This window comes from Cordyceps javanica, chromosome 4 (assembly GCF_051103115.1).
Source record: "Cordyceps javanica chromosome 4, complete sequence".
NCBI classification, from domain to species: domain Eukaryota; kingdom Fungi; phylum Ascomycota; class Sordariomycetes; order Hypocreales; family Cordycipitaceae; genus Cordyceps; species Cordyceps javanica.
The window spans coordinates 4,236,690-4,260,179 of record NC_139298.1 but is presented as its reverse complement, the minus strand read 5'-3'; the positions used below and the strand labels follow the sequence as shown (position 1 = coordinate 4,260,179).

Here is a 23,490-nt window from a genome sequence, read left to right as displayed (position 1 = left end):
CGCTTACACTAATGGATGTGTTTATAAAAAAAGGAAAAAAAAAGAGAAAAAGTCTCATGGGGAAGACACTTTGTTTTTAAACTTTTTGCAAATCTCTACTTCTGTTCTATGATAATGTGAGCCCCTTGTTTCTTTTACCCCTATCCTACCGGTTGGCTTACCCGCCTTCCTTAGTATCACAACGTTCACTCCCGCGCGTCACTTTCCGTCAACGAATCACCCTTTTATCAGGGCTTGTACTACCGATGGGGCCCGCTCCTGACATCATAACCTATCAAAGCCAGAACCGACTTGAGAAACAAGCACTCTCCATTCGCCCCGTACAACGTGTCACGTCAGTAAACATCAAAACGCTCTCGCCATACCTCCTAGCCTAGCACACACTACACACTCCTGGGGTCTCGGAGCCTAACGCAGGGACAGTGACAGGTGTAAGGTGCACTCTTCCATGCGACCTCGCCTGAAGTACCCAAGACTGCCACTCTGGAGATGCAACGTCTGCAGTAAGGGCGACAAAGGTATGGCAGGAGCTGTGTGTAACGACCAGCAGGAGGCCGGAAGAAAAGTACAGGTATTCGCCTCTCATCACCAACTAAAAGCAGCAGTGAGACCAAAGCAAGTTCAGATGCCTGCCACTTTTGCCTGCCTTGGCATCCAAAACTTTACCTGATCCAGTTCATTTGTGCAACTACTTTTAGCGTATGGGTGATGATTTTCCTAAGAAGCTGACATATTATGATCAACGAGCCCAAAAGCCGACAATCTCATCAAAGTCCTCCGCTGTTAAGCTCTGGGCATCTCGGTCCACCTTGGTAATCTCCTTCCTCAAGCGGCAGGCCACCTTCAGAGCTATAGCAGCCTTTTGTGTCTTGCCTGCCCCCTCAAACACCTTGCCCTTCAGGAACGTAGTGCGGGCAATTTCGTTCCTGTGTGCGGTCTGGTCTACAGACCAGATTTGCAGCGCCAAATTGATCATCGCACTGGGTACTACGACCAGCGTGTTGCTCACTACTCGGTTTGCGCGCGCGGTGACAGCTATCAACACTTACATGGCTTCGTCGCGTCGCCCTGCTCGTTCGAGGTGCTCGGCGAGCTTATGAGCGACGTTTGCAGTGTAAAAGTCCTTCTCGCCAACCGTTGCGCACATGTGGCGCCATGCCATGCTGTGGTACTCGAAACTCTCGTCCCACTGCCTCTGCGCAGCGCGTAGGTTTCCGAGTGCGTACAGAATCAAACCCGTTCGGACGGATTCTCTGTCATCCTTTCCTAGGGCCTTCTCTCGGCCCGCTAAACTGTCGAGCAAAAGTGTGTTGCACTCGTCAAGCTTGCCTTGCGCGAGCAGGGCCCAGCTGAGGTTGGCCTCGCCTGACCGGGGGATGTAATTGCCGAGAGCTTTGCGTATCCGGAGAGCCTCCTTGAGATCGGCTTCGCCTTCCTCATACCGTCTATCCTGAATTCGTGAGATCCCTCGCTCTGCAAACGCGAGATATAATCTCTCGTCTTCTCTCTCCAAGGTTTTGCAGATGCTCGATACCAGATCAAAGGAATGCTCCTTGTTGATTCGACTTGTTTCAAAGTCATTCGTATCCATCGCGATAGATCCCTTGCAGAAGAATATATCTGCAAGTACCGAGTCACGATCCGCGTGTGTCGAGATCTCGCAGATGCTTTGGGCGGATTCGCAAAAGCCGTCAAAATGCTTCGTACGTCTGCGCTCTTTTTGGTACCTTGTACAATTAGAATATCGAAAGAGCAGTCATAATAGACCATACGTACCATGCAGCCTCAGTCAGAAGCTTGGCAAACAGTAGACTTGTCGTCTCGGATAAGTCCGGAATGGTTGCCCAGAGCTGATGGATCCTCAGTATGTGTGGGTAAAGGGATGCGCACACAGGCCACCTCTTGACATGAAGCCTACCGCCAGATGATTTTGGTTGAGGCAACTCTGGCTCTTTTGACGGCTGAGGCATAGCCGATGGCCAATTCGCCCAAAGCATTCGAATAATCTGGTCAAACATGAAGCGCTTATTGGGGATGTCTAATGTTGCAAACACCGCATCTTGTACAATGCGATGAACCGATATTTGTTGTTTCTGCTTATCTCTCCGAACCAAGGACGATTGCATCAGATCCGTCCGGGCGTCAATGTAGTTTCTTCTTTTAAATGGGGGAGTTTCGCAGAGGAGTTTCGCGGACATCTCCATAAGCAGGTCTTCTCCAACGCTGTCAGGGTCTAGAAAGGAGATCAGCTCTAATAGTTTCCGAGCCTGTGGCTTCAGTTTCTCGAATGCCCAGACCGAAGACAGGGAATGGCGGTATGTGACCAAGTTGCTGTCAAATTTTGTCTGATACAGGGCAGCTCGCTCTTCCTGATCTGTGAAGAGTTCGAGGAATTCTGCCAAAGTAAGGTCATGTCGACGAATAATTCCAGCCATTTGAGAGATGGCTAGAGGGACGCCACCAAGTGCGTCTGTTATATGACGTGCTGCATTCTCCTCTTGTATGGTGGAGTCGGCAATGAGATGGTTGAATAAGAAGAGACTGTCTTGCTGTGAAAGCGGGCCTAGATCGATGCCCGCGGATCTACTCGTAAACATGGTTTTCGCCAACGGATCGCGACTAGTGACCAAGACTGATCCGCTGCCTTGGGGCCAGTAGTCTGCTAGCATGATGGGGTCATCCGCGTTGTCAAAGATGAGCAACCAAGTTGCCTCGCTTATGGCGTGGTTGGGCTGACCAATCTCATCCGAGGCACAAAGCTGCAATTGAGGATTCGACAGCCATCCTTTGACGATCTCTCTACTCACGACAAGACTCTTGCACTCGGATTCATCTTCAAGACCGAGTGCCAACGAGATTTGCTGGTATTGGTGGTCAAGTTTCGAACTCTCATCCGCCACAACCCAAAATATCGCATCGAAATGACGTTTGTGACGTCGGGCGAATTCGCGAGCAATTTCCGTCTTTCCAATACCACCAAATCCGCAAAGTGCAAACTGTCGTGGGGCGGCTCCTGCTGTTGCTGCTACTACATTTGCAGGGGGCAAAAGCTGATCTGCAAGAAGCTGTAAGACATCTTCGCGGCCACAAAAATCGGCATTTATCGGATGGGAATCCAGAAGGTAGTACGGCAAGCGGAGGTCTTTGCAAGGGGGACGGCTAGGTGTGATGGGATGCACCATTTCAAACTCCGAAAGCGAGGTTTCTTCTCTTGCCCTGTCGGACGCACAATTTATTGCTTCGTTTGAGAGACATTCTGTAAGCTCTTGTTGCTTCACTATTTGACGTCAAAATGTTGAATTGACGCAGGAGGACAAACTTCAGCTTACAGTTTAGCGGTATCTTGCTTATCGTGGGCGAATAAGAGCTCATTGTCGCGTATTGATACTCTTCTGGATGTCATTCTGTGACCTGGGGAGACTGATCACAGATCCGGCAACCTTTTTGGAGAGGGGGAAAGCTTCTGTTAGATTCTTTGTTCGGATCTGCCACGGCCGCTGTAGGATGCGGGGGATACCAGCACGTGATTGAACGTGATTGAACACAAGGCTGTCAGGCGAAATCATGCAATTGCTACACCTGAACGATTCTTCCAGTCAATCGTTGTAGGAATGTCTCCAATAGTGATCGGGCAATGGCGGGTTCATGTCTAGAGAAGCATCTTTGCTGGTATGTAGTAAGCCATGCCCAACTGCACTTGGAAATGCCCCAACAGCACCGTTGTGTCAGGGAACTAGTCTTGAGGTGACTGCATATCTTGTGCCTCTTGTAAGCGCATCCTTATTCTATTTTGTTATATATATATTCATCAATATTATTCCTTAAATGAGGTTCCATTTCCAGTCCCAATCAGGAGTAGGTCTCGAGGAATAACTTTAACACCAACTAATTTACTTACCTTACCCTGGCTCTTGCTTCTAGCGGACCCATTTAAATCGTGATAGCGCTGCTGTCACGATGCAGCGGTCAATAATGCGGCAGTGCTCATACTTTTGAGCGGAACTGCGAGCTCTTGCTAGCCAACAAGAGCACAGGAAATTGCGTCACGGTATTGAGGCAACATGTGGTAAGTCATCAGCCAACTCTCAAGTCGAGTGTCCGGATGGTCTCTACTGTAGTAGCACTCTCTTCGTACTCGATAGCCACAGCCAACGGTCTCCTTTCCCCAACCGCCCTCTGCCTGTTAAGCTGCTTTTCCTATCTGCGGCTCGAGCCGGACCAGAGCTGGGCTTTTTTTTACAGAGCTAGGCTTCTTTCCAGAGCCGAGGCGTCTTCCAACAATATGGCAGAGCCGTCCGAAGGAGACGTCCGTAGATGGCCCAACGCAAGGCCACCGCTTCATCGAGACCGTGGTAAATGCCCAGATTGACTGGCTGACATGTTGCCAGCGCTCTCCCCGCGATCCGGGCCTGCATCTTTGACATGGACGGGCTCCTGATTGACTCGGAAGATGTCATCACCCGGTCCACGAACCGGCTTCTCGAAAAGTACGGCAGGCCTCCCTTTACCTCGTCCATCCGCGCCCGGCTCATGGGCGTGCCCGACTCCACCAACGGCGACGTGTTCCACGACTGGGCCCAGCTGCCCATCTCCCGCCCGCAGTTCGCTCGCGAGCTCAAGGAGCAGCTGCGGCTGGACTTTCCGCAGTCCAGGCCGCTGCCGGGGGCGCGAGAGCTCGTGACCCGCCTCAGCGGCGCGCACGGCGCGGGCGGTAACGGGGACGGGATCGCGCTCGCGCTGGCCTCGAGCACAAAGACCGACAGCTACGAGCTCAAGACGTCGAGCCCGCAGGTCGGGGAGGTGATGCGCTTCTTCCGCCCCGACAGGCGCGTCCTGGGAGACGACCCGAGGCTGCGGCCGGGTCGGGGCAAGCCGGCGCCCGACATTTACCTGCTCGCCCTGCACGCGCTCAACAGCCCGGCGGGCCGGGCGGCCGGCGGCGAGGGAACAAGTGGAACAAGAGCCGTTCTCCGGCCTGAGGAGTGCCTCGTCTTCGAAGACAGCGTGGCCGGGGTGGAGGCGGCGCGACGGGCCGGCATGAGGGTCGTCTGGGTGCCGCACCCAGACGTGGCGGTCGAATATCAGGCGGTGCGCGAGCTGGTGCTGGCCGGCAGGAGCGGCATGTTTGAGATTGGCGACGACTGGCTGCGAGGGGCAGTCGGCGACGGCAGGGCCGAGTGCATATCGAGTCTGCAGCACTTTGATTACGAAAAGTATGGCATCATCGTGCCGCCCTAGGCATATGTCTCTCTCTATCTCTCTATCTCGCCCAGTATCTGTAAAGGGATGATTCTATATGCAGAAACCACCGCGCCTCCGTGATGATGGCTGGTAGTGCTGTGCGCAAGTGACCTCGGACCGTCGGTATATTGCTGTGCGCGAGTGACCTTGAGCTGTTGATGTATGTCGCTCCATGTCCGACGTGCAGGGAAACCTCGGGCTGTTCATCATGACGACCAACACGTCGGCAAGCATGAAGCATGCCTCTGTCCCTCCGCGCCACTACAAAGACCGGCTTAAAAAGGGTTTAATATGGGCCTCAATGACGTCGCTTCTCTGAGTTGGTCACGAGAGCAGCAACTGACAAGCTTTGCGACAGCGACAACAGCCCAGCGAAGCTCTGGTACCAAAGGCTTGCATTCACAGCAGCAGCTCATGAGATCAATCATCAAGAGGCAACTACGGCCACTTCCAAACACGTCGGCGCGAAGAAATCCACCAGCATGTTGCTTCCAGAGGACCGGCAACACCGTTTACCACGACAGCTATCTAGACGCAAGCTTAAAGGTACCGGCACTTTTGAATGATTACAATCTAACAGAGGGCAAGGTAAATGTCATCCGACGCCCTGATATCAATCACCTCACATCGCCCAAGAACCATCATTTCCTTACGTTTTTTTTTATTTGTGGCTTTTGAAAGCGGCGCTCGAGCTTGCTTGCCGCAAACGCTCTTTGAGAGAGCGGTTAAGAAGCTCCTTCAAAACCAAAATGATACGCACAAAAGGTTTATGATGAATGAAACGTTGTCTACGGACGGCATCCCGTACGGGCTTGCTGGGCCAGCAAGACGATTCTAGGGCCACGCCGCGGGAGCGCGGACGTCGGGAGAGAGCACAGGCAGGACAAGACGATCGGCGGCCCCCCGTCCCGGACTCTGGGGGTCTGACTCTCCGTGATATCTGTGATCAGGACCCCGTCTCTCTGTCTAGTGGTAAGACAAGAAGGAAGAAATGCTCGTCAGGAGGGCGTGCTTGTCGGATCCAGGTTATAGTCAAAGAACCTTTTGCCCGTTTTGGGACAAAGAGGGCTGGACAGCCGTTTTTCCCGTCCCAGCAGCCCGTCTACCGGCGGTTTGATATGCCAGAAACATTCGAATCACACACGAGCCCTTCATCATTCGCCCGCCCCTACGGAATGAACGGTAGATGGACGTGGTTTCTCACGAATGCAGAAACGAGAACCCTTCAGTTTGTCAAATGAACAAACGGCATCATACTACTATCGCTTGTCATGCTACTACTTGTCACCGTCGTGGTTTGTATCCAAGAACGCGCTCTCCATCAGCCAGCAAGCCGCCGCCACACGCTCCAAAGCAGTTTGTGACAAGCTATGCTCTCATCCCTCCTCGGGCCTTGAACTCGTGAAAAAAAAAACACTCCAGACACGTCGTTTCTCCCGGCATCCCTCCCCTCTGGCGCTGCACTGATACGCAACGCAAGCAAAGCAATGCAAAGCAGCGCAGCCCATGGCGTCCGACAATGCCACGTCCTCGTGGGCAACAAAAACGCATACCGGCTTGCCACTGGCTTGCCACCGGCCGCCCTCATCACCATCCCTCCCCCCCTCTCTCCGGTACGTGGCTTGAGGGGGGGGAAGGGAAGCCTGCGACAAGGCGGAGAAGAGAACCCCTCGATTCTACGCCCTCCCCCCCATTTTCGAGCCCGAGAGAACCTAACCCACCCCTTTCCTTTGCCGTTTACCCCGGATACACAAAAAACTCAAGTTTGTGTGGTGCTGTGGTGTCAACGGTAGTTGGCGTCGAGAAGCCTCGCAACCACACCGACAACGCCCCCCCTTTTCTCGTTTGTTTCCCTTCCCGCTTCTCCCCAAGATTTGCTAAATTAATACGATAAGCCACACCCTGCGCAGGTTCTGGAGCAACAGAGAGCCCTACGTCGTCTGGGTCGAGGAAGCGATGCTACCGTGTTGAAGTGGTTTGTGTGCCTGCTCTGGCATCAACATGCAGGTAGCCTACCAATGCATGGCCGGTATATATTGTCAATGGATCCTTTTTTTCTTCATAGCGAACAACTCTGCATTGTATGTGCCTGGCTGCTGCTGGACCCCTTTACGATGGAGTCCGCAATCGTCCCGCATACGACTTTCCGGCCCGAACAGCAAGTACATGATAGAAGTATATACGCCACACCAAGCTACACAAAAGCTCGCTTGCCACGCAAGCGGCTCGTGCTGATCAAAGGACCCTCGAACCCCCTATCTATGAGCAGGCTGCACTATCATCGGCTCGCCATCAAAAACTGATGAGCAGATCCCTGTGAGCACAGCCGTCGCCAGCATCGCCAGCCACCGTCGCCAGCCACAAGTCACCTAGCCCTCCTCCCCCGCCGATCACGGTGAAGATGGCCGTCCTATTTTGCCGCTAATAAAGCGTGGTAGTATTGTACCCCTCTCATTGTAAGAAAGGAGCCTGGAGAGTAAATATAGCCTCCTGTGTGGGTGACAGTTACAGACGTTCTAGCCAGTCGCAAGCCGTCGATCAGGCATGCTGGCTCCGAGTCTAGACCGTTTGGTCTAAACCGCCGAGTCCGTCCTATACTGTGCTTGTCGACGGCCATGCCCACCCTAATAAAACGAGGCTGAAATGGTCCTTGACCGCCCATGTCGCGAAAAAAGCAAAGCTGGCACCTAGCTCGACCTTTTGACGAACCCATCGCATAAGCTTGGGGCGTACTGTCGCTCTCCAACCTCTGTGCGCAAAAGCGATGCCAAACGCGGGGAATGATGGATGGCGCAAGCGCCACGTCTCCTACGCGGTCGTGTTTGCTCCCTTCCCTTGATAGCCAATCCACTAGCCAAGCATGCAGACATTCATGGCGATGGGGTTAAATTGTGCACATGATAGTTCTTCCATCTGCCATGCCACGGGCTGTTGCGGCGTGGCACGAGTCGGCGTGTGTATAGGCTTAGTTGGCTGTACAGCTCCTAGTTTGAGCCTTGCACACTACCGGAGCGAGCGGTAACGCTACACGCCAGTTTTCCAGGACAGTTTATTCCGGATAAATTCCAGACGAGTCAGGGCTACCCGCACCGGGTATAACATGGCGTATCGCTGCGATTGATCGTAGTTACGACAGACGGCTCGAGGTGGCCGAAATGCGGCCCTGTCCGGAAGGGTCAAATCACAACTCACCATAAATGAATCAATCAGCTCGCCGGCCACGGCTCCTCTCATGAAAGCGGCTCCATGAGCAAAGGGGAAGAAACGCCACGCAGGGAGACGCGGCAGCCAGACACCAGACACCAGACTTCAGACACCAGACACCAGACACAACACCATACACACTACACCAGTGACCATACACACTACACCAGTGACCATACACACTACACCAGTGACCATACACACTACACCATATACTAGGACTGACACCAGACAACCAGACAAACGGTGAGTGGAGTCGACGCGGAGCCAATGCAGGCGTGCATGCATGCTCCTCGTACTTGCTTGCATGCCTTGCTGCCATGCCTTGCTTCTGTACCGCGCAGGCTGGCTGCCAGTCGGTGTGGGCTATTGCCGGAGGCGTCGGAGGTGTCAGACAGAGGTCAAATAACGCGAGTTATATCACGCCCGCCAAGAGCAGGATGCAGTCAGTGAGGGGGTGGCTACGAGTTTGGTTTGCCTCTATTGCGTGGCATTTGGCGTTTTCTTGGTCGCATGGCGACAGTGACATGGACAAAAGTTCGAGTTTTCCGCCGCTCGTAAAAAGCTCCGAGCTAACCAATGGACTCGATATGGTGTTTTTACGAGCCACGGCAAAGTCATGCAATCAATCAGGATTGGGTCAAGAGCGGCTTTGCAAGATTGAACTATTTTGATTTCACGGAGAAGTGGGTACGTGGAATGGGCATAGCTCTCCGGCTTTTTTTGCCTTGCAAGCACAAATTGCTAGGACCGTTGAGCCTCAGCATGCATTCTCCGTGCAGCAGATAACAGTATCGTGAGGTGGGGCATGCGGTCCGGTGGATACGGGAACGATCATTTGGGACGGAGCTTGACAAAGGACGGAGGCAGGCGGCCTATGTGTAATTAAAGAGACGGCTGGGCGACGCATATCTGTACTTTTGTCCGAATAGGAGATGAGGGTGATGAAATCAGTGTCCCGAATGAAGCGAGTATAAGACTGTTGTGAGGAGATGGATGAGCAAGTGTCCATGGTGGCAAATGCTAGACCGTTGTCGGAGAAGATTTGGTGCAGGGCGATGGGATTGATGGCTGGTGGTGAAACACGTCGAAATTGACGACGCCTTTGCCTTGACAATAGTGCTTAGCCAAGCCAACCGGATACTCCAATGACTGTTGCGCGTCGGAGCATCTCCGCTGAGTTTTTCGGTGCTGGGATGTGCAATGCAGCGGTACGCGGCGCAAGGCAAGATGAAAAGCTTTCGCGATCGGCATGTTTGCGTTGCTACTCAGTGGCAGGACTGGAGAGCAGACTGGCAACTCTACTGAGCGAGCGCCACTTCCAATTTGGCCCAGCAGCCAGGTTGTTAGTAGTATGCACGATAGTGGAGAGGAACAGAAATATTTGCCCCTGCTAGCGTGCGACAGGCGAGCATCAAGGTGGAAGGCCCGGCAGGCTGTGGTGCGAGCGATCGAATCGAGGAGCCAATGAGGTGACCAGGGGGGGCTGTTGCGTGTGAGGAGGGATAACAGAGGAGGGTTACATGGCACAGGCGGTAAGAGATGTATGTATGTCAGCGAGATGTGTGGCAGTGTGGTTGCAAAGTTGTGAGTCTGGGGTTTACGCTGTGAGGCGAGGCTCATATCATGACCTCTAGGTTCAAGTGAAGCCAATGGTCTGATAGAGGCGCTCGGTCAGGAGGTGTCGGGACGCCATTCTCCGTCGAGGCGAGGGCGCGCGCAAGGTGGCATGGAGTGATGACGGCACCACGCAGGCACTTGCAGCGCGAGGTCCATTTTTGGCCGTGTCCGCTTTTTTGTTAGGTGACAGGAAACCCACATGGCGGCATCGTCGATGTCTTTTTTGGCCGCGTCAAGCATGGGGCTTCTGTGTCTCATTTGACTTTTTTTTTTTCCCTCAAACATGGGTTTTGTTGTCGTATTATGCCCGATGAGTCGTGCAAGCCTTGTCGCCCTGTGCAAATGTGGCAGAAATGAATGGCGATCAGCACAGACCGACAATACAAACGTAGGAGATTTCGAGGGATCGCGATGGCAGCTTGATGGGGCACAAGTCGTCGTCTTGCAACCCCGCCCAGGTCCGCCTAATTTGTACTAATAGGCACGGATACCGCAATTGCCAATATTGGACGAGGGGCGGGCATGCCTTGGCCTTGACGGGCTCCGGCAGAGCTCTTGTGAGGCTCGAGGCCTTGAAGCATGGGGGGGGGACAGGAATCAGGAATGCGAGTGGTCGGCAAGTGGCCGTCTTGTTCTTGTTGGGCCAACGAGAGGGACGGCTGAGGTGTGGCGTCTTGGTTTATGTGCCTAGTTTTGCAGTGTGAGGGTACTAGCGGCAGGTCAAGGAGCTAGTCATTCATAAGTGAGGCTTGAACGGGAGTACTGAGTACGTACCGTGGGCGACTACGGTCATGGCTGGTCTGGTTGAGATGGTTGTTATGGATATTGAAGGCTAGACGTGTTTGTTTCTCAGAGGAGTGGCAAAGTTGGTGATTGGCATGGCTAGCAGGGAGGCTTACTAGATCCGTGGAGATGCAGGCCGTTGGGGTGGAGGACGTGTGTATCACCAGTAGTAGGTAGGAGGACGAAAAATTAGCTGCAGCGCTGATATCAGTAGCTTGATGTGAAGGAGGTTTTGTGATAAGTTGGTTGGTAGGCAGAGGAGGAGGAGGAGGCGGAGGTGGAGGAGCAAAGGAGTAGGCGGACGAGAGCCCCACCAGCTCGCAGCTCGTTTGCAGGCGAGACAAAGTTGCCCGCCAAAATTCTAAAGCAAGCAAGTCGCTACGGAGTACATTATAAACGTACAGGTGGTGGGCCAATGGGCTTACTGGTACCTTACTGAGTAGTTAGTCGCCGCCCCACCGAGCCTGGCCTGTGCAGCCTTATCTCTTCCCTCTCTCTCTCTCTCTCTTTCTCCGGTTATGATGGAATTGGTGAAAAAAAAAACTCTGCCATCCATGGACACTGCAATGTTGACTCGCATTCTGCAATGGTGGACTGCCCGCTAGAGCAGATCGTGTCCAAGATGGGGTTTTGACCAGGTTTGGTTTCCCCGTGGGATGCGATTTTTTCAATGGAGAAGAGCAAACAAGAGGGGCCATGATTGAAGAAGAAAGCATCATGCGTTTGCTGCCGTGCTGCATCGAAAACGCCATAGCTACTAATTCAGACCAAATAGTATACACCGAGTCATCAATCAAGCTCTCGACAAGCTGCGGCCAAGAGTCCAAGACACACACCAAAAGGACAAGGCCCCTCTGAATACACTTCTTTTTCCATTTCCGATGGGTTAGGTCTGAGGTCTGGAAGTCTCTCTTGCGTCTCAGCTAGATGGGGCCGTCGTCCTAAAACGACAGCGACGCGCCACAGAATGAGGGCATCCTTTGATAAGCAGCCAAGCAGCAAGATCAACGTTGGAGCAGCTGGTTGGACGTGCTTGCTGGACAAGAAGTACATGCTAGTCAATATTATTAGCAGCCCGCATCTTATTACTGATAACCAGCCGCCCTCGGCCACATCTCCAGCAGCAGGGGGGGCGCGCCGCTGGACAGGCCAAGCCGGTCGCAGGCTAGCGTCGCCACCAGTTGTCCAAACCAAGGTTGCGTGGACAGGCGGGTTTCCTGGATGTTGTGCGCGCACGCTGTTGTCCAGGGCGGCGAGCGAATGCCTCTGTCAGCAGTATATTTTCAGGCCTCGAATTTATATCTGCTAGGGCTGACGGATGATGTTGCGTCAGAGCAGACAACTACCGCCGGTTCTCGCAGACGAAGCTCGCGGAGTTGTAGAGGTCCTTGACGAAAATGACCTAAATCGGTCAACGACGACTTGGACGTCGCAGTCTCTTTTTCATGAATCGCTGGCTTGGAACCCCACCGGTGCCGAAGCCGGCTGTGGTAGTCCGGCGCGCGGCGGCGGCAGCGGCCACGACGGCGAGGAAAACAAGGGGAAGACATGGACCAAAAAAAAGGTAGACAAGAATACCTTACCCTCGATAGGCTAGACCACCGATTGGATGGTCCAAGAGGCCAGCACCTTGATTATTCGGACGTGCCGTTGCAGGGCAGAGTCAGTCGGCGACCGACTACACTACTAGGCAAAGTCAAAGCCCGTCCGTCCGTAGAGGTCGGGGAAGGGGGTGTTGTGCGACGGCAGATGGCAGATGGGGGGACCGTGCCATCCGGAGATGGTAAGGGCAGGTCACGAAAGTGTATTGGTAGACAGGGACGGTTTGGATTGTTTTTTTTTTTTTGCAACCACTTTGAATCTAGGGGTCCAGATCCCCGGACGAGAAGGCATCCGGACCGAAGCTAGACAGATGGTTTGATAGGGAGGAGGAGGAGAGATTACTGGTGATGGGGACCATGTATGACGTGCCATAGAGTGAGAGAGAGTGTAAGCGAGTGAGCCTGTGAGTGAGTGAGCGAGAAGGAGAGAAAGAGAGAAGCGGAGATGCAGAGGTGATGGTAGTCTGTGGCGTGGTGAAGTGGTTCGAGGCAGGGTAGATGGATGGATGGAGGGATGGACATGTGTGCAATTGCCGTAGAATGCAGATTGAATCCGGTTTCGTGATGGCAAATGGCCCAAGACTTGGATACTGCGGTGCAGTGCAGTGCAGTGCAGCCTTGATTTTTGCCACACGTTTTGCAGGCACAGGGTCCTGATAGCTCGCTGATAAGTTGCATCCTTTCTGCATCGGTGGTGGTGGTGGTGGTGGTGGTGGTGGCAAAGGCGGTGATGGATGGTGGTGTCGCTAGCGGCCGCTACGGGAAAGGCGGACGGACAGTTTTGGGGTGGCGGAGGGTTTGAAGAGGAGGCGAATTTTTGGAATACTTTTTTAACTACCAGTACATCTTTGCAATGTTGTATTTATGTTGGATACATGCTGAATTCATGTTGGGTGGTTTGACAAAAGTTTCGGGGCATGTATGAAGTAGTTGGTAAGACGGCTGAGTGTAAACAAACTGCGAGCAATGGTAGCAGTAGAGAATCTTTGAAATTTTCTTTTTCTCTTTGTTCTTCTTCTCCTTCTTTTTTTTTTCTTGCTTCCATTCTTATTCATCCTTTTTCTGTTTCTTTGCAATTTTCTTTTTTTTTTTTTCTATTCTTCCTCCACCTCGCTTTCTTCCCCCCCCCCCTGCATCCATCGATGCTGGTACTGAGTAAACTTGGAGCATCGTCCCACTATGGCTTCCTCGCTAGGTAGGTAGTTGCGCTCATCATTGGGCCCCACCAAAAAGGACTGCGAAAAAAGCGCGGCGCCGCCCCAACATTTGCATTTTGCCTGCGCGCCATCGGCCGAGTGGCATGCAGGCGAATGCGAGGGGAAAGAATGGAAAAAGAGAGGGCGTGAAGAAAAAAATGAGAAAAGAAAAAAAAAAAAAGAGGCACAGCACACACACACACACACACATGGGTGGTCACTGGTGGGTGACATTGGGTGGGCTGTCTTTATCAGTTGGATACATGGAAAAATGGGATGATGGGATTGTACGGTAATTGGCAAGTTGATTTTTTTTGGTCCTTATTAGTTCAGTTTCTTTTCTCTCTTTGAGCTGCAGTGGCTAATAATGATACCACATCATCTATACAGGTACCTCTCTGTATAGGTACGTAGTAGCATGAGCATATCTCGTACCTACCGTCTTCCCAGGTGACTACTTATCTAGGTAGTAGATAACATGACGGCATCTTCCAGCGGCGCAATCCGCCCGACTCGTTCACAGATGCTGTGCTTGGCATGATTCAAGATGCAGTCCACATACAATCCCAATATACAACAATGCAGTCAATGAATATATACCCCGAATTATCATCCGAATAAAAAAAAATCACCACCACCACCACCCATTTCCGGCGCACCCGTTCAACCATCACACACACCCCCCTGTAACTGCTAAAAAAGACTTCCCCTACAAACAACCCCTCCCCCCTGTCCCATCCCCTCCCCTCGTCCCCCTCTAGCGTCTTTTAGCGCCTCCTCCCACTGAACCTACAGGCCCTCTACCTTGCTTTTTCCTGGACTCTCTCACCCCAAAACATCAAAAACACGCCTCCCCCACCTGTTTTTTTTTTCTTATTTTTTTTTTCCTGGCAGCTGGCTAAACGTCCTCGTCCTATTTTATCATTCCTCCCACGCCAGGACCAAAAGCTTTTTTTTTTCCTTTCCTCCTTTTTACTTTTCTTATCCGTCCAGGTCCTGAGGGCGGTTGTTTGTGTCGTTTTTTTTTATTCTTCTTCGATTCATCCCTCTTGGATTTCTATTCTCTGTTTGGGGTGAATTCTCTAGTCGTTTGCAAACGTCGTCTTCCCCCGTGCGACCCGCTCCTCGCTTCCCGGTTCGCCGTACAGTCGCTGTACAGTCGCTGTCACAGTTCGTCTCGGCACCTCCTCCCACCCCCGGGCGACCCGACCAACAACTCTTCCTCTTCTTTATACAACTCAACGACCACCTCCCCCGTCGTCTTCTTTTCTCTCCTCTCTCCTATAATATCCATCTCACATCTTTCGACAACGAAGCGTCTTGATTGCTGCAAAAGTTGCCTGGTTTGGTTGCTGGAATATTGCCCAAACCTTGTTTCTTCTGCGCCCGCCGCTTCTCTCTCTCCCGCCGCAACGCATTCCACCTCGACCATGTAGGTTCTCAACCACCACCATCAATCATCACGCCATCGAAACGCCACAAATTTACCTTCCCTCGGCTTCTCTTTGCTTAATGTCCTTTTTTTTTCTCTTTGGTCCCCATTGCTCTTATTTACGCCTCTTCGACCACTCCTCGTCTACTCAGAATCCGCCGCTAACATCTCCCTCCAGCCCTAGAGCCGTTTGGACATTCATACATGTATTAAACGTCGAATATTCGTCTTGAATCATTCGCCTCATCCTACAGTGCTTCTCGTATAGGCACTGCTAGTCGAACAACATCCCATCGTCATCCCAACCCACGTCACGCCACACAGAGTCGATTGTCTCGCCAGAGGGCCCTGCCCGTCTCTGGCAATGCCTTATACGCCGCCCTCTCGGTCACCCGCGTCTTCGGTTTCTGTCTCTCCAGACGCCAGCCGACGCTCCTCCATACAGAATGCCTCTCGTCCCTCTCTTCCGCACTCGGCCTCGTACCTGAACAAGCACCGTCGCACGCCCTCGGTTACAACAACCCTCACCCCCGACCAGCCATCGCCCGTCCAGCCTCACCCGAACCCGAGCTTGCGACAGTCCCCTCCTCCCGTCACAGATGTCCGCCCCATTCCCGCCGGCGCCATCATCTCTCCGCCCGAGTCGGCTTCCGGCAGCGACGACGAGTTCAAGCCCGCCTCGGAGGAAAACTTGAAGGATCTCCGCGACGCCGTCAGCCAACTATCGCACGGCACGCCCTTATCCTCCGAGGAGAACCTGACCGGTGCCTCGCACGCCGTGATTGCGTCGCCCATGCGCATCAGTTTTAGCACCACAGCCCTCGCACCCTATCCCGCCAGTTCCGGCCGCAGAAGTGGTCACAGTCGCTCCGCCACCGAGCCTCATGCCGCCTTTTCCATATCCGCCGAAACATCGGCCACCATCTCCTCCGAGTCGGAAGAGGACCTGCGCCAAAAGCCGCAAATGGTGAGGAAAAAGTCGGGCGAGCTTGTCCGGCCTGCTCTGCGTGGCGCCTCTCGTCGGCGTCCCCTCAGCATGCCCGGCACGCCCGTCTTCTCCAAGGCCGTCCATTTCGACTCCCACCTCGAGCATGTCCGTCATTTCCTCCAGGTTGACCGGCCTCTGGCTGTTAGTGCCGGCTCCTCGCCGGTCGAGGCCTACGAGAGCGACAACGAGTACCCTTTCCCCGGTGGTCCCAAGATTCGAACTCCCCCGTTTGAGTGGGAGCTCGCCACCTCCAACTTCCCTCACGACAGCAATCCCATCCGCCGATCCCTGCCCGCTCGTCTGGAAAAGGTTTGGCTGTCCAAGGATCAAAAGTCGCTGCAGGCGTCCATCAGCGTCGCCAACCTGGCCTTTGAGAAGCTCATCACTTGCCGCTTCACCCTCGACGGGTGGAAGACAACGTCAGAAGTCGCAGGCGAGTACACCTGCTCCATCGACGCTCGCGAGGGCGCCGCCGGCCACGACCGCTTCACCGTCTCCATTCAGCTTGCTGACACGGCCAATCTGGAGTGCAAGACGCTCTTCTTCTGCATCCGCTACTCCGTCAATGGCCAAGAGTATTGGGACAACAACAGCGGTTCCAACTTCCAGGTCGACTTTCACAAGAAATACCTGCCCCAGCGCGGCAAGGGCCAGTTCGGCGGCGCCAACAAGGCTCCCGGCAGCCTGCCGCGCAGCAACCGTCGACAGAGCCACGCCGTGACGCCCCGGCCCATCTCGATGCCTGCCTCGCTCGACGACTTTGCCGACGAGACGGGCTTCCGGTTCGACCAGCCCCTGCACGAGTACCTCGGCGAGTGCGGCACCGGCCTCCGTCTCAAATCAAAGTCCCTCACCAACCTGGCCAGCGACAACATGATCAAGTCGCTCGCCACCCCCAGCGGTGCCGCCTTTGCCAACCGCTACGACTTTGGCGCCTCTCTGGATGCCGTCAAGTCCCGCAGAGACGCCTCTTCCTCCCCCAAGGAGGACGACACTCTGTACATGAAGGGCAACACCAAGGGCTCGCTGCTCGCCGCCTTTGGCGCGCCGCACACCGTCGTGGTCGCGGCCCCCGACACGGCCATTGCCAGCTCCTCGTACGAGGAACTGGTCAACAAGTACTGCTTCTTTGGCGTCAAGCCCTCCCCGACCGAGACGCCGCCGCCGCCGCCCAAGGTCGTCGACGCGGCCGACGCCAAGATTCTCGAAAGCTATGACGTGTCGCCGCCTATATCTCCCGTCAAGGGGAGCGTAAACACGGTCGAGTACGCAACGCCCATGCCCGTCATGCGTTCCATGTCCCCCAGCTTTACCCCCATCACGGGCACGTCGGCGGCCGACGTGGCTCTCCACACCCAGCAGACGCCTGATCTGTTTGTCTCGGCGACGGCCATTCGGGGATAGCCTCTTTTTTCGAAGAGGAAGTCTCAACTTTTTTTACGCCGTCATTCAGAATGCTTTTTGCCTCGAGACGGTCTGTTTTTGAAAATGACTCTTTTTCCGTTTCTTGTTTGACAACGACACGATTATGGAGTTTTTTTTTCTTCTTTTTGTTTTTACTTTTATTGGAGAGGCGCTTGTTTATTTTCCTATTGTCGGTAATGATGTTTTAATAACGGCCGGTGGCTCTTGCTCTGCCGCCTCGCATGGTTATGCGTTTTTTTTCCTCGCCTTGTTTTCATCCTTTTCTCTGCATTTTGCTTTTGAGCGTGGTATCGTTTTGATTTCATTTTTTTTCAAAACCCTTCTTCTCTCATAAGGGCTATATATCATTATCTTTTTTGGGGGCTTTTTTTTTTCCTTTGGTTTGGCCAAGAGCATCCTTTTCTATTCGGGAGGAAAACTCTTGCAAGAGTTACAGCAATGATTTTGGTTCGCACAGCACAAGAAAAGCAAACGTTCTTGCCGGGATCATCTTTACCCCGTCTGGCGTGACGGGGGCAGGTCGTGGTATGGACATGAAGAATTGAATGATAATTCATGATTTATTATCTTTGAATCGCCGTCTTTTTTTTCGTACAGATGCCAATGTGATGATAGTATGACTGTAAACATGCGAAATCTCCTTGTGATGAAAGGGAGCTGTGACAAATAGAAACAGTAACGAATTGGAATGGTAACAAATTGGAATAGTAACGAATGTGGAATAGTAACGAAAGAGGACAATAACAAAGGAAAGCAGTAACGAAGTGGAATAGTAACGAAGGAGGACAATAAAGAAGAATGACAGTAACGAAGGAGGATAGCAAAGAATGACAGTAACAAAGGAAAGCAATAACGAATGGGAACAGCAACAACGGGGGACAGGGTCGATTAAGCAGCTCATCATCTTCGCAATAGACGCAGTCCGCCGCACAGACATCGTCCCAACATGTCCGCCGCGGACAAGCTACACGGCAATGTGCCATTGTCGGCTCCCCCACCTCGTGCCATGACTTGTCTTTTATTTTATTGTATTTTATTCTTTTCCAACAAGAAAGACATACACGTCCACCGCGACGTAAAAGGGCTCTTCGATCCACCTCTGGAACTGTCGGAATCGTCGGAATCAACCCCCCATTTTTGCCATGGACTGGTAACTAGTAGTAAAGCGACGACGTGCGTTCAGCCGCGGACGAAAGAGCCTGAAAATAGATTGGCAACGGGCTAGAAGAAGAAGGGCGAAGAAAAAAGGGTCTGAGAACGGTCATATTATAACTGGCGAGGTACAACGATGAAAGTAGTACATAGACCGGAGAAGCTTGAAAAATTACAGTAGATTGTCCCCCCTTCTCGCCAATGTCACCCAACTTGCATTTATAATGTGGCGGGATACTTTTGACGGGGGCCAGTCGGTCTCTGTCTATGACGATCCGTGATTACACCATCCCACTGGTGACAAGACAAAAAAGAGAAATAAATTAGCTGAGAATCAGCCATCTATATAAACACCCTTTTCATCTTTCGCTTTTTTTATTCCTTCAGATCCAGTCTCTCATCATCGACACAACGTCCAGTTTCCATCTCCAACCTCTTATCGCAGCCTTTTTGCCCACCCCGTTTCTCACAACCGACAACAACTCCAACCCGAAAAAAAAAAATACAAGTCTCCTCACCAAGCATGTCCATCACCCCGCAAGGCCGCAAGATTGCCATCATCGGCGCCAGCGGCACTCTCGGCCGGCCGCTGGTCGCCGCGCTCCTGGCCTCGCCCGCCGGGCACTCCGTGACGGCGGTGCAGCGGGCGGACGCGACGTCGTCGTTCCCGGCGGGCGTGCGCGTCGCGCGCGGCGACCTGCTGTCGGAGGCGTTCCTGGCGTCGGCGTTTGCGGGCCAGGACGCGGTGGTGCTGATGCCGCCGCTGGCGCGCATCCTGACGGCGCAGGAGCCGGCGGTGCGGGCCGCCGCCGCCGCCGGCGTGCGGTACGTGTTCCCCGCCGAGTCCGGCCCGGACCCGTTCGCGGCGGGGCTGGTTCGCGACAATGCCCTGCTGCAGGCTAAGAAGCGCGTGCGCGACCTGATTGAGGAGACCTTCGGGGCTAGCGGCGGCGGCGGCGGATGGGTGTCGGTCGCCGTCGGCCCATGGGTCGAGTACGCCGTCGGCATGGGCCTCTGGGGCGTCGACGCCCGCGCCCGCACCGCCACGGTCTGGCGCGGCGCCGAGGGCCGCGTCTGCAGCGCCACCGCCGGTCACGCCGGCCGCGCCCTCGCCGCCGTCCTGAGCCTGCCCGAGCCGGACCTCGCCGCGCTGCGCAACGCCGCCGTCTACGCGCCGTCCTTGTGCTTTACCCAGCGCGAACTGCTGAGCGCCGCGCAGCGCGTCACCGCCGGCCACGGCGACGGCACCTCCAACTGGACCGTCGAGGAGCGCGACGTCGCCGACGTCCTCAGAGACTGCGACGAGGCCCTCGCCCGCGGCGACGAGGCCGCCGCCCACGCCCGCTTCTTTGTCACACACGCCATGGAGGGCTCCGGCGCCGACTTTGAGCACAAGATTGACAGGGCCCTCGCCGGCAAGCTGCAGGCCCTCGGGCTGGGCGGCGAGACGCTCGAGGAGGCCATTCGGGAGACGTTGGCGTAGGGCCGGCAGGGGAGAGGGACGCTTTTGTAGATGATTTTTAGTAGTCTTTATGTTCCTTTTTTTTTTCTACAGAAAGAAACGGTCGGTGGTATGTGGAGGAGGATCGTGTTTCGCCAGATGTATGTTGATGCTTCCATCGAGGATTGTAATCTTGCTAGTCATCACTATGCAGTACAGAGGTGCAAGATACAGCTTACAGGCAACAGCACTCGACTAAATCTAGTACAGTATATTACATTTACTCTACAATTTTATTAGGAATGGCCTTTGTATGCTCTGCAGCCGCTTCTAGTCTCAACACGACCTCGTGACGCCCAACCCTTCAGCAAAAGTCCGCCACAACCATCTTCTACCCTCGTCGTTGCTGATACACACTTACACGACAGGACCAGCAAGCCAGCCCGCGCTCACGTACACACACACACGCACTATCTTTGTATCCACAGCCCTCCATTCCCAAAACTCGCGTCCCTCAGCGCCCCCGCCTCGCTGCGTATACCCGCCCGGTGCACCGGCACGCTGTCTACGCGCGCCGCCACCGCGCCCGTCACGCCGTCCAGCCGCTCGCTCCACGTCCGGTGCCCGCTCTTGCGGGCTCTGATGCCTTCGAGCGTCGGCTCTGGCCGCCACCGGGGTCGCGAGAGCGTCGCCAGCGTCGTCAGCAGATGATCCGCGTGCCTCTGCATCGCCGCGTCGTCCCCAGCCGTAGTCGCACGTCCGTCTGTCGGCGGCGGCGGCGGCGGCGGCAGAGGCCCCAGAAACCCCATCAGCAGCAGCTGCAGCGAAGAGCCGCAGAGGTCGCTGGCCTCGTCGTCGTCGAGCTCGTGCAGGATGTGCACCGCGACGACGTTTTTGCGCACGATGCTCGGCGTCGCATTCTCCGCAGGGCCAATCGTCACCACGGCCTCGCGCCACGCCGGTTGCTCCCCGTCGTCGACGTCGTCGTCCTTCTGGGGGCCGCCCTTGCGCCGCGGCATGCCGGCGGGACGCGCCCACGCCGCAAACGAGCCCGCCATGCGCAGCGTCAGCTCCTCCGGCACGCCCGCCAGGTTCGCCGTCGGGAAGCCGTACTTGGCCAGGGTGTAGCCGGTGCCGGCGACCACGCGCCCCGCGCACTTGATCGGGAACGGGGCCTCCGGGCCTGCCTCTGGGCCGACGACGCCGACCGTGGGCTGCATCATGGCCGACGACACGGCGCGCTCGTACCGCGCCGCCGTGCTGCTGCTGCTCCTCAGCCAGCTGTCCTTGACGGCGTCAACGGCGCCCGCCCGCGCGCACTCGCGGTACGCCCTGGCGGCGACCTTTTTCGCCGCCGCGCCCGCCACCTTGCCGGCGCCCATGCGCGCCGCACCGGCGGCCGCCCCCGTCGCCGCGCTCACGTAGGTAGCGGCGACGGCGCTGGCGACCTTGGCGCCGACCTCGAGCGGCATGGTGCGCAGGCCGGCGCCGCGCATGACGCTGACGTCCGCCGACGTGCTGGCGAGCCGGAACACGGGGCTGCCGGCGAGCACTTTGCCTGCGGTCGCCGTCGCCGCCGCCGCCGCGCCCGTGCCCGCGCCCGCGCCCGCGCCTGCGCACAGGACGATGCGAAAGTAGCCGTCCTGCGCGGCGGCGGGGATCCGCACAATGTGCGTCTCGCGCGGGAGGTGGCTCCGCGCCCGGCCGCCGGCAGCCCTGCGCGCAAAGCGCCTCAGGTCGCGCTGGATGCCGCGCTCCTCGCTGGCCGGGATGTGCGCCGCCTGCGCCTGCGCGGCCGGCGTCACGTCCAGCCAGTCGCCGGTGGTGCCGACCATGGCCTTGAGCGACATGCCCACGCTGCCGGAGAAGCCCTTTTGCTGCAGCCACAGCGCGCGCGTTGGCGGCAGCGGCTCGTCCGACAAGACCGTGATGGTGACGGCCGTGTCCGGCCCGCGATACCAGACCAGCGCGCCCGAGTGCCGGATGATGCTGTGGTGTCGGGTCGATTCCACCGGGCTGCTGATGAGCCCGCCGGCGAGGTACTGCGCCTCGTCGAGCGCCTTTTTCCACGACGATGACGTCGACGACGACGATGACTCACTCTTGAGAGAGGGACTGCCAGAGGTTTGCGGCCGGCGCAGGTCCACGGAGCTCTTGGCTCGTCGGACCGGGCGGCCGCCTGGCGGCAGCAACGGCGGCGGCGGCAGGGAGTGGGCAGACGCCGCTGCGGGGGGTGCTACCTCTTGGAACACGAAGCCCGGAGGCAGTGTGGCCGCCTGCTTCTCCCTGGAGAGATGGGGCGGGGGCGGAAGGTCTGGCGGCTGGGAGGAGTAGTGGTGGTGCTGCTGCTGCACGTGTAGTTGCGCGACCGACTTGCTGGAGCGCAGGCGCGGCGGCAGCGGAGGCCGATCAGGGAGGGCCGAATACGGCGGCGGTGGTGGCGGCGGCAGCCACGGCGAATCTACTACGGGTGGTGGGCCGGCGCTGGTGACGGGACGGCGTGGAATGGTAAAGGCTCCATACCGAGAGTCCATTTGGACAGAAAGTGCAAGCCAAAAGCGATGAGATGATGCGCGATGAAGCAGACCTGGGGAAAAAAGGGAGTCTCATTTCTTTGCCACGAGGCTTGTCTCCGCCAAGACAAAGCAAGGTCCCCGGGAAATGAGCTACCCTGGATAACTCGCTGCCGACTTGCGACTTTTGACCTGAGATTCGCCTTGTACAACGAGAAGAAGAAAAATATAACCAAGGCTGCCGGGTTCCTTTCTCGTTCGAAAGCGTTGCACCGGCTGTAGCCCAAACTTTGCAAAGCAGTCTGCTCAGAGAACCGCCCCCAATGTAGCCAGCTTCTCGGCCCCAAACGTTTCACACCATGGCAACGTATTTTTGCAGCCACTATTTTGAAACAGGAGCCCAACTCTACTTATCAATCAAAAATCAAGTACCCATACACAACTCTATAGGTGTAACTCGCAGGTTGGGTGGCATCGAGGAGGGAATGCTTCTGACCTCCTAATTTTGCTCCACATCAACATGTACGAATCTTCCGCCAGTATACCTCACAGGGCGGCTGTTACATTTTGCTCGGTTTTGACAACTCGAGCAACTCTTTTGAGCCCCCAGGTGCACCGCATCGCTCAATTCGTGTCGCGTGTCGCGCCAAGTACCCCCTCATACTCGCCGTGGCCGTGAATCGAGAACTGGTCGTGCCCAATTCGACTGTTTCTCCATCGCCCCATCACGACCTTGCACCAGTTGTCCGTCAACACAAAGCCATCTTTGTAGTCCTGCTCGTTCTGCTTCTACTTAGTCATGCTCACCCTTCTTACTCACTATCCTCTTCCGTCGTATTACCCGGGTCCTTGTGCCAAGCCCGAGAGTCCTAGTTACCATGGTCGCAAAGCGCA

The 23,490-nt window shown here is 55.4% G+C and overlaps 5 protein-coding genes across 5 annotated transcripts; 3 read left to right on the top strand and 2 right to left on the bottom strand.

Annotated features, from left to right (window-relative positions):
* Positions 1–739: 739 nt before the first annotated feature.
* On the bottom strand, positions 740–3,182 carry V2A60_007207 (tetratricopeptide repeat protein; the record flags this gene model as incomplete). The annotated part of the gene is made up of 3 exons (XM_083258492.1): positions 740–980; positions 1,050–1,727; positions 1,777–3,182. 3 exons carry the CDS (start codon positions 3,180–3,182, stop codon positions 740–742), a joined length of 2,325 nt encoding a protein of 774 aa, XP_083114618.1.
* An 879-nt stretch (positions 3,183–4,061) lies between these two features.
* On the top strand, positions 4,062–5,238 carry V2A60_007206 (uncharacterized protein; the record flags this gene model as incomplete). The annotated part of the gene is made up of 2 exons (XM_083258491.1): positions 4,062–4,066; positions 4,389–5,238. 2 exons carry the CDS (start codon positions 4,062–4,064, stop codon positions 5,236–5,238), a joined length of 855 nt encoding a protein of 284 aa, XP_083114617.1.
* Positions 5,239–15,441: 10,203 nt separating this feature from the next.
* Positions 15,442–17,469, top strand: V2A60_007205 (putative phosphatase regulatory subunit-domain-containing protein; the record flags this gene model as incomplete). The annotated part of the gene is made up of 1 exon (XM_083258490.1): positions 15,442–17,469. The coding sequence occupies one exon, from the start codon at positions 15,442–15,444 to the stop codon at positions 17,467–17,469; it is 2,028 nt and encodes a 675-aa protein (XP_083114616.1).
* A 1,696-nt stretch (positions 17,470–19,165) lies between these two features.
* V2A60_007204 (uncharacterized protein) lies at positions 19,166–20,125 on the top strand (the record flags this gene model as incomplete). The annotated part of the gene is made up of 1 exon (XM_083258489.1): positions 19,166–20,125. One exon carries the CDS (start codon positions 19,166–19,168, stop codon positions 20,123–20,125), a length of 960 nt encoding a protein of 319 aa, XP_083114615.1.
* A 428-nt stretch (positions 20,126–20,553) lies between these two features.
* V2A60_007203 (uncharacterized protein) lies at positions 20,554–22,617 on the bottom strand (the record flags this gene model as incomplete). The annotated part of the gene is made up of 1 exon (XM_083258488.1): positions 20,554–22,617. One exon carries the CDS (start codon positions 22,615–22,617, stop codon positions 20,554–20,556), a length of 2,064 nt encoding a protein of 687 aa, XP_083114614.1.
* Between the last annotated feature and the right edge of the window lie 873 nt (positions 22,618–23,490).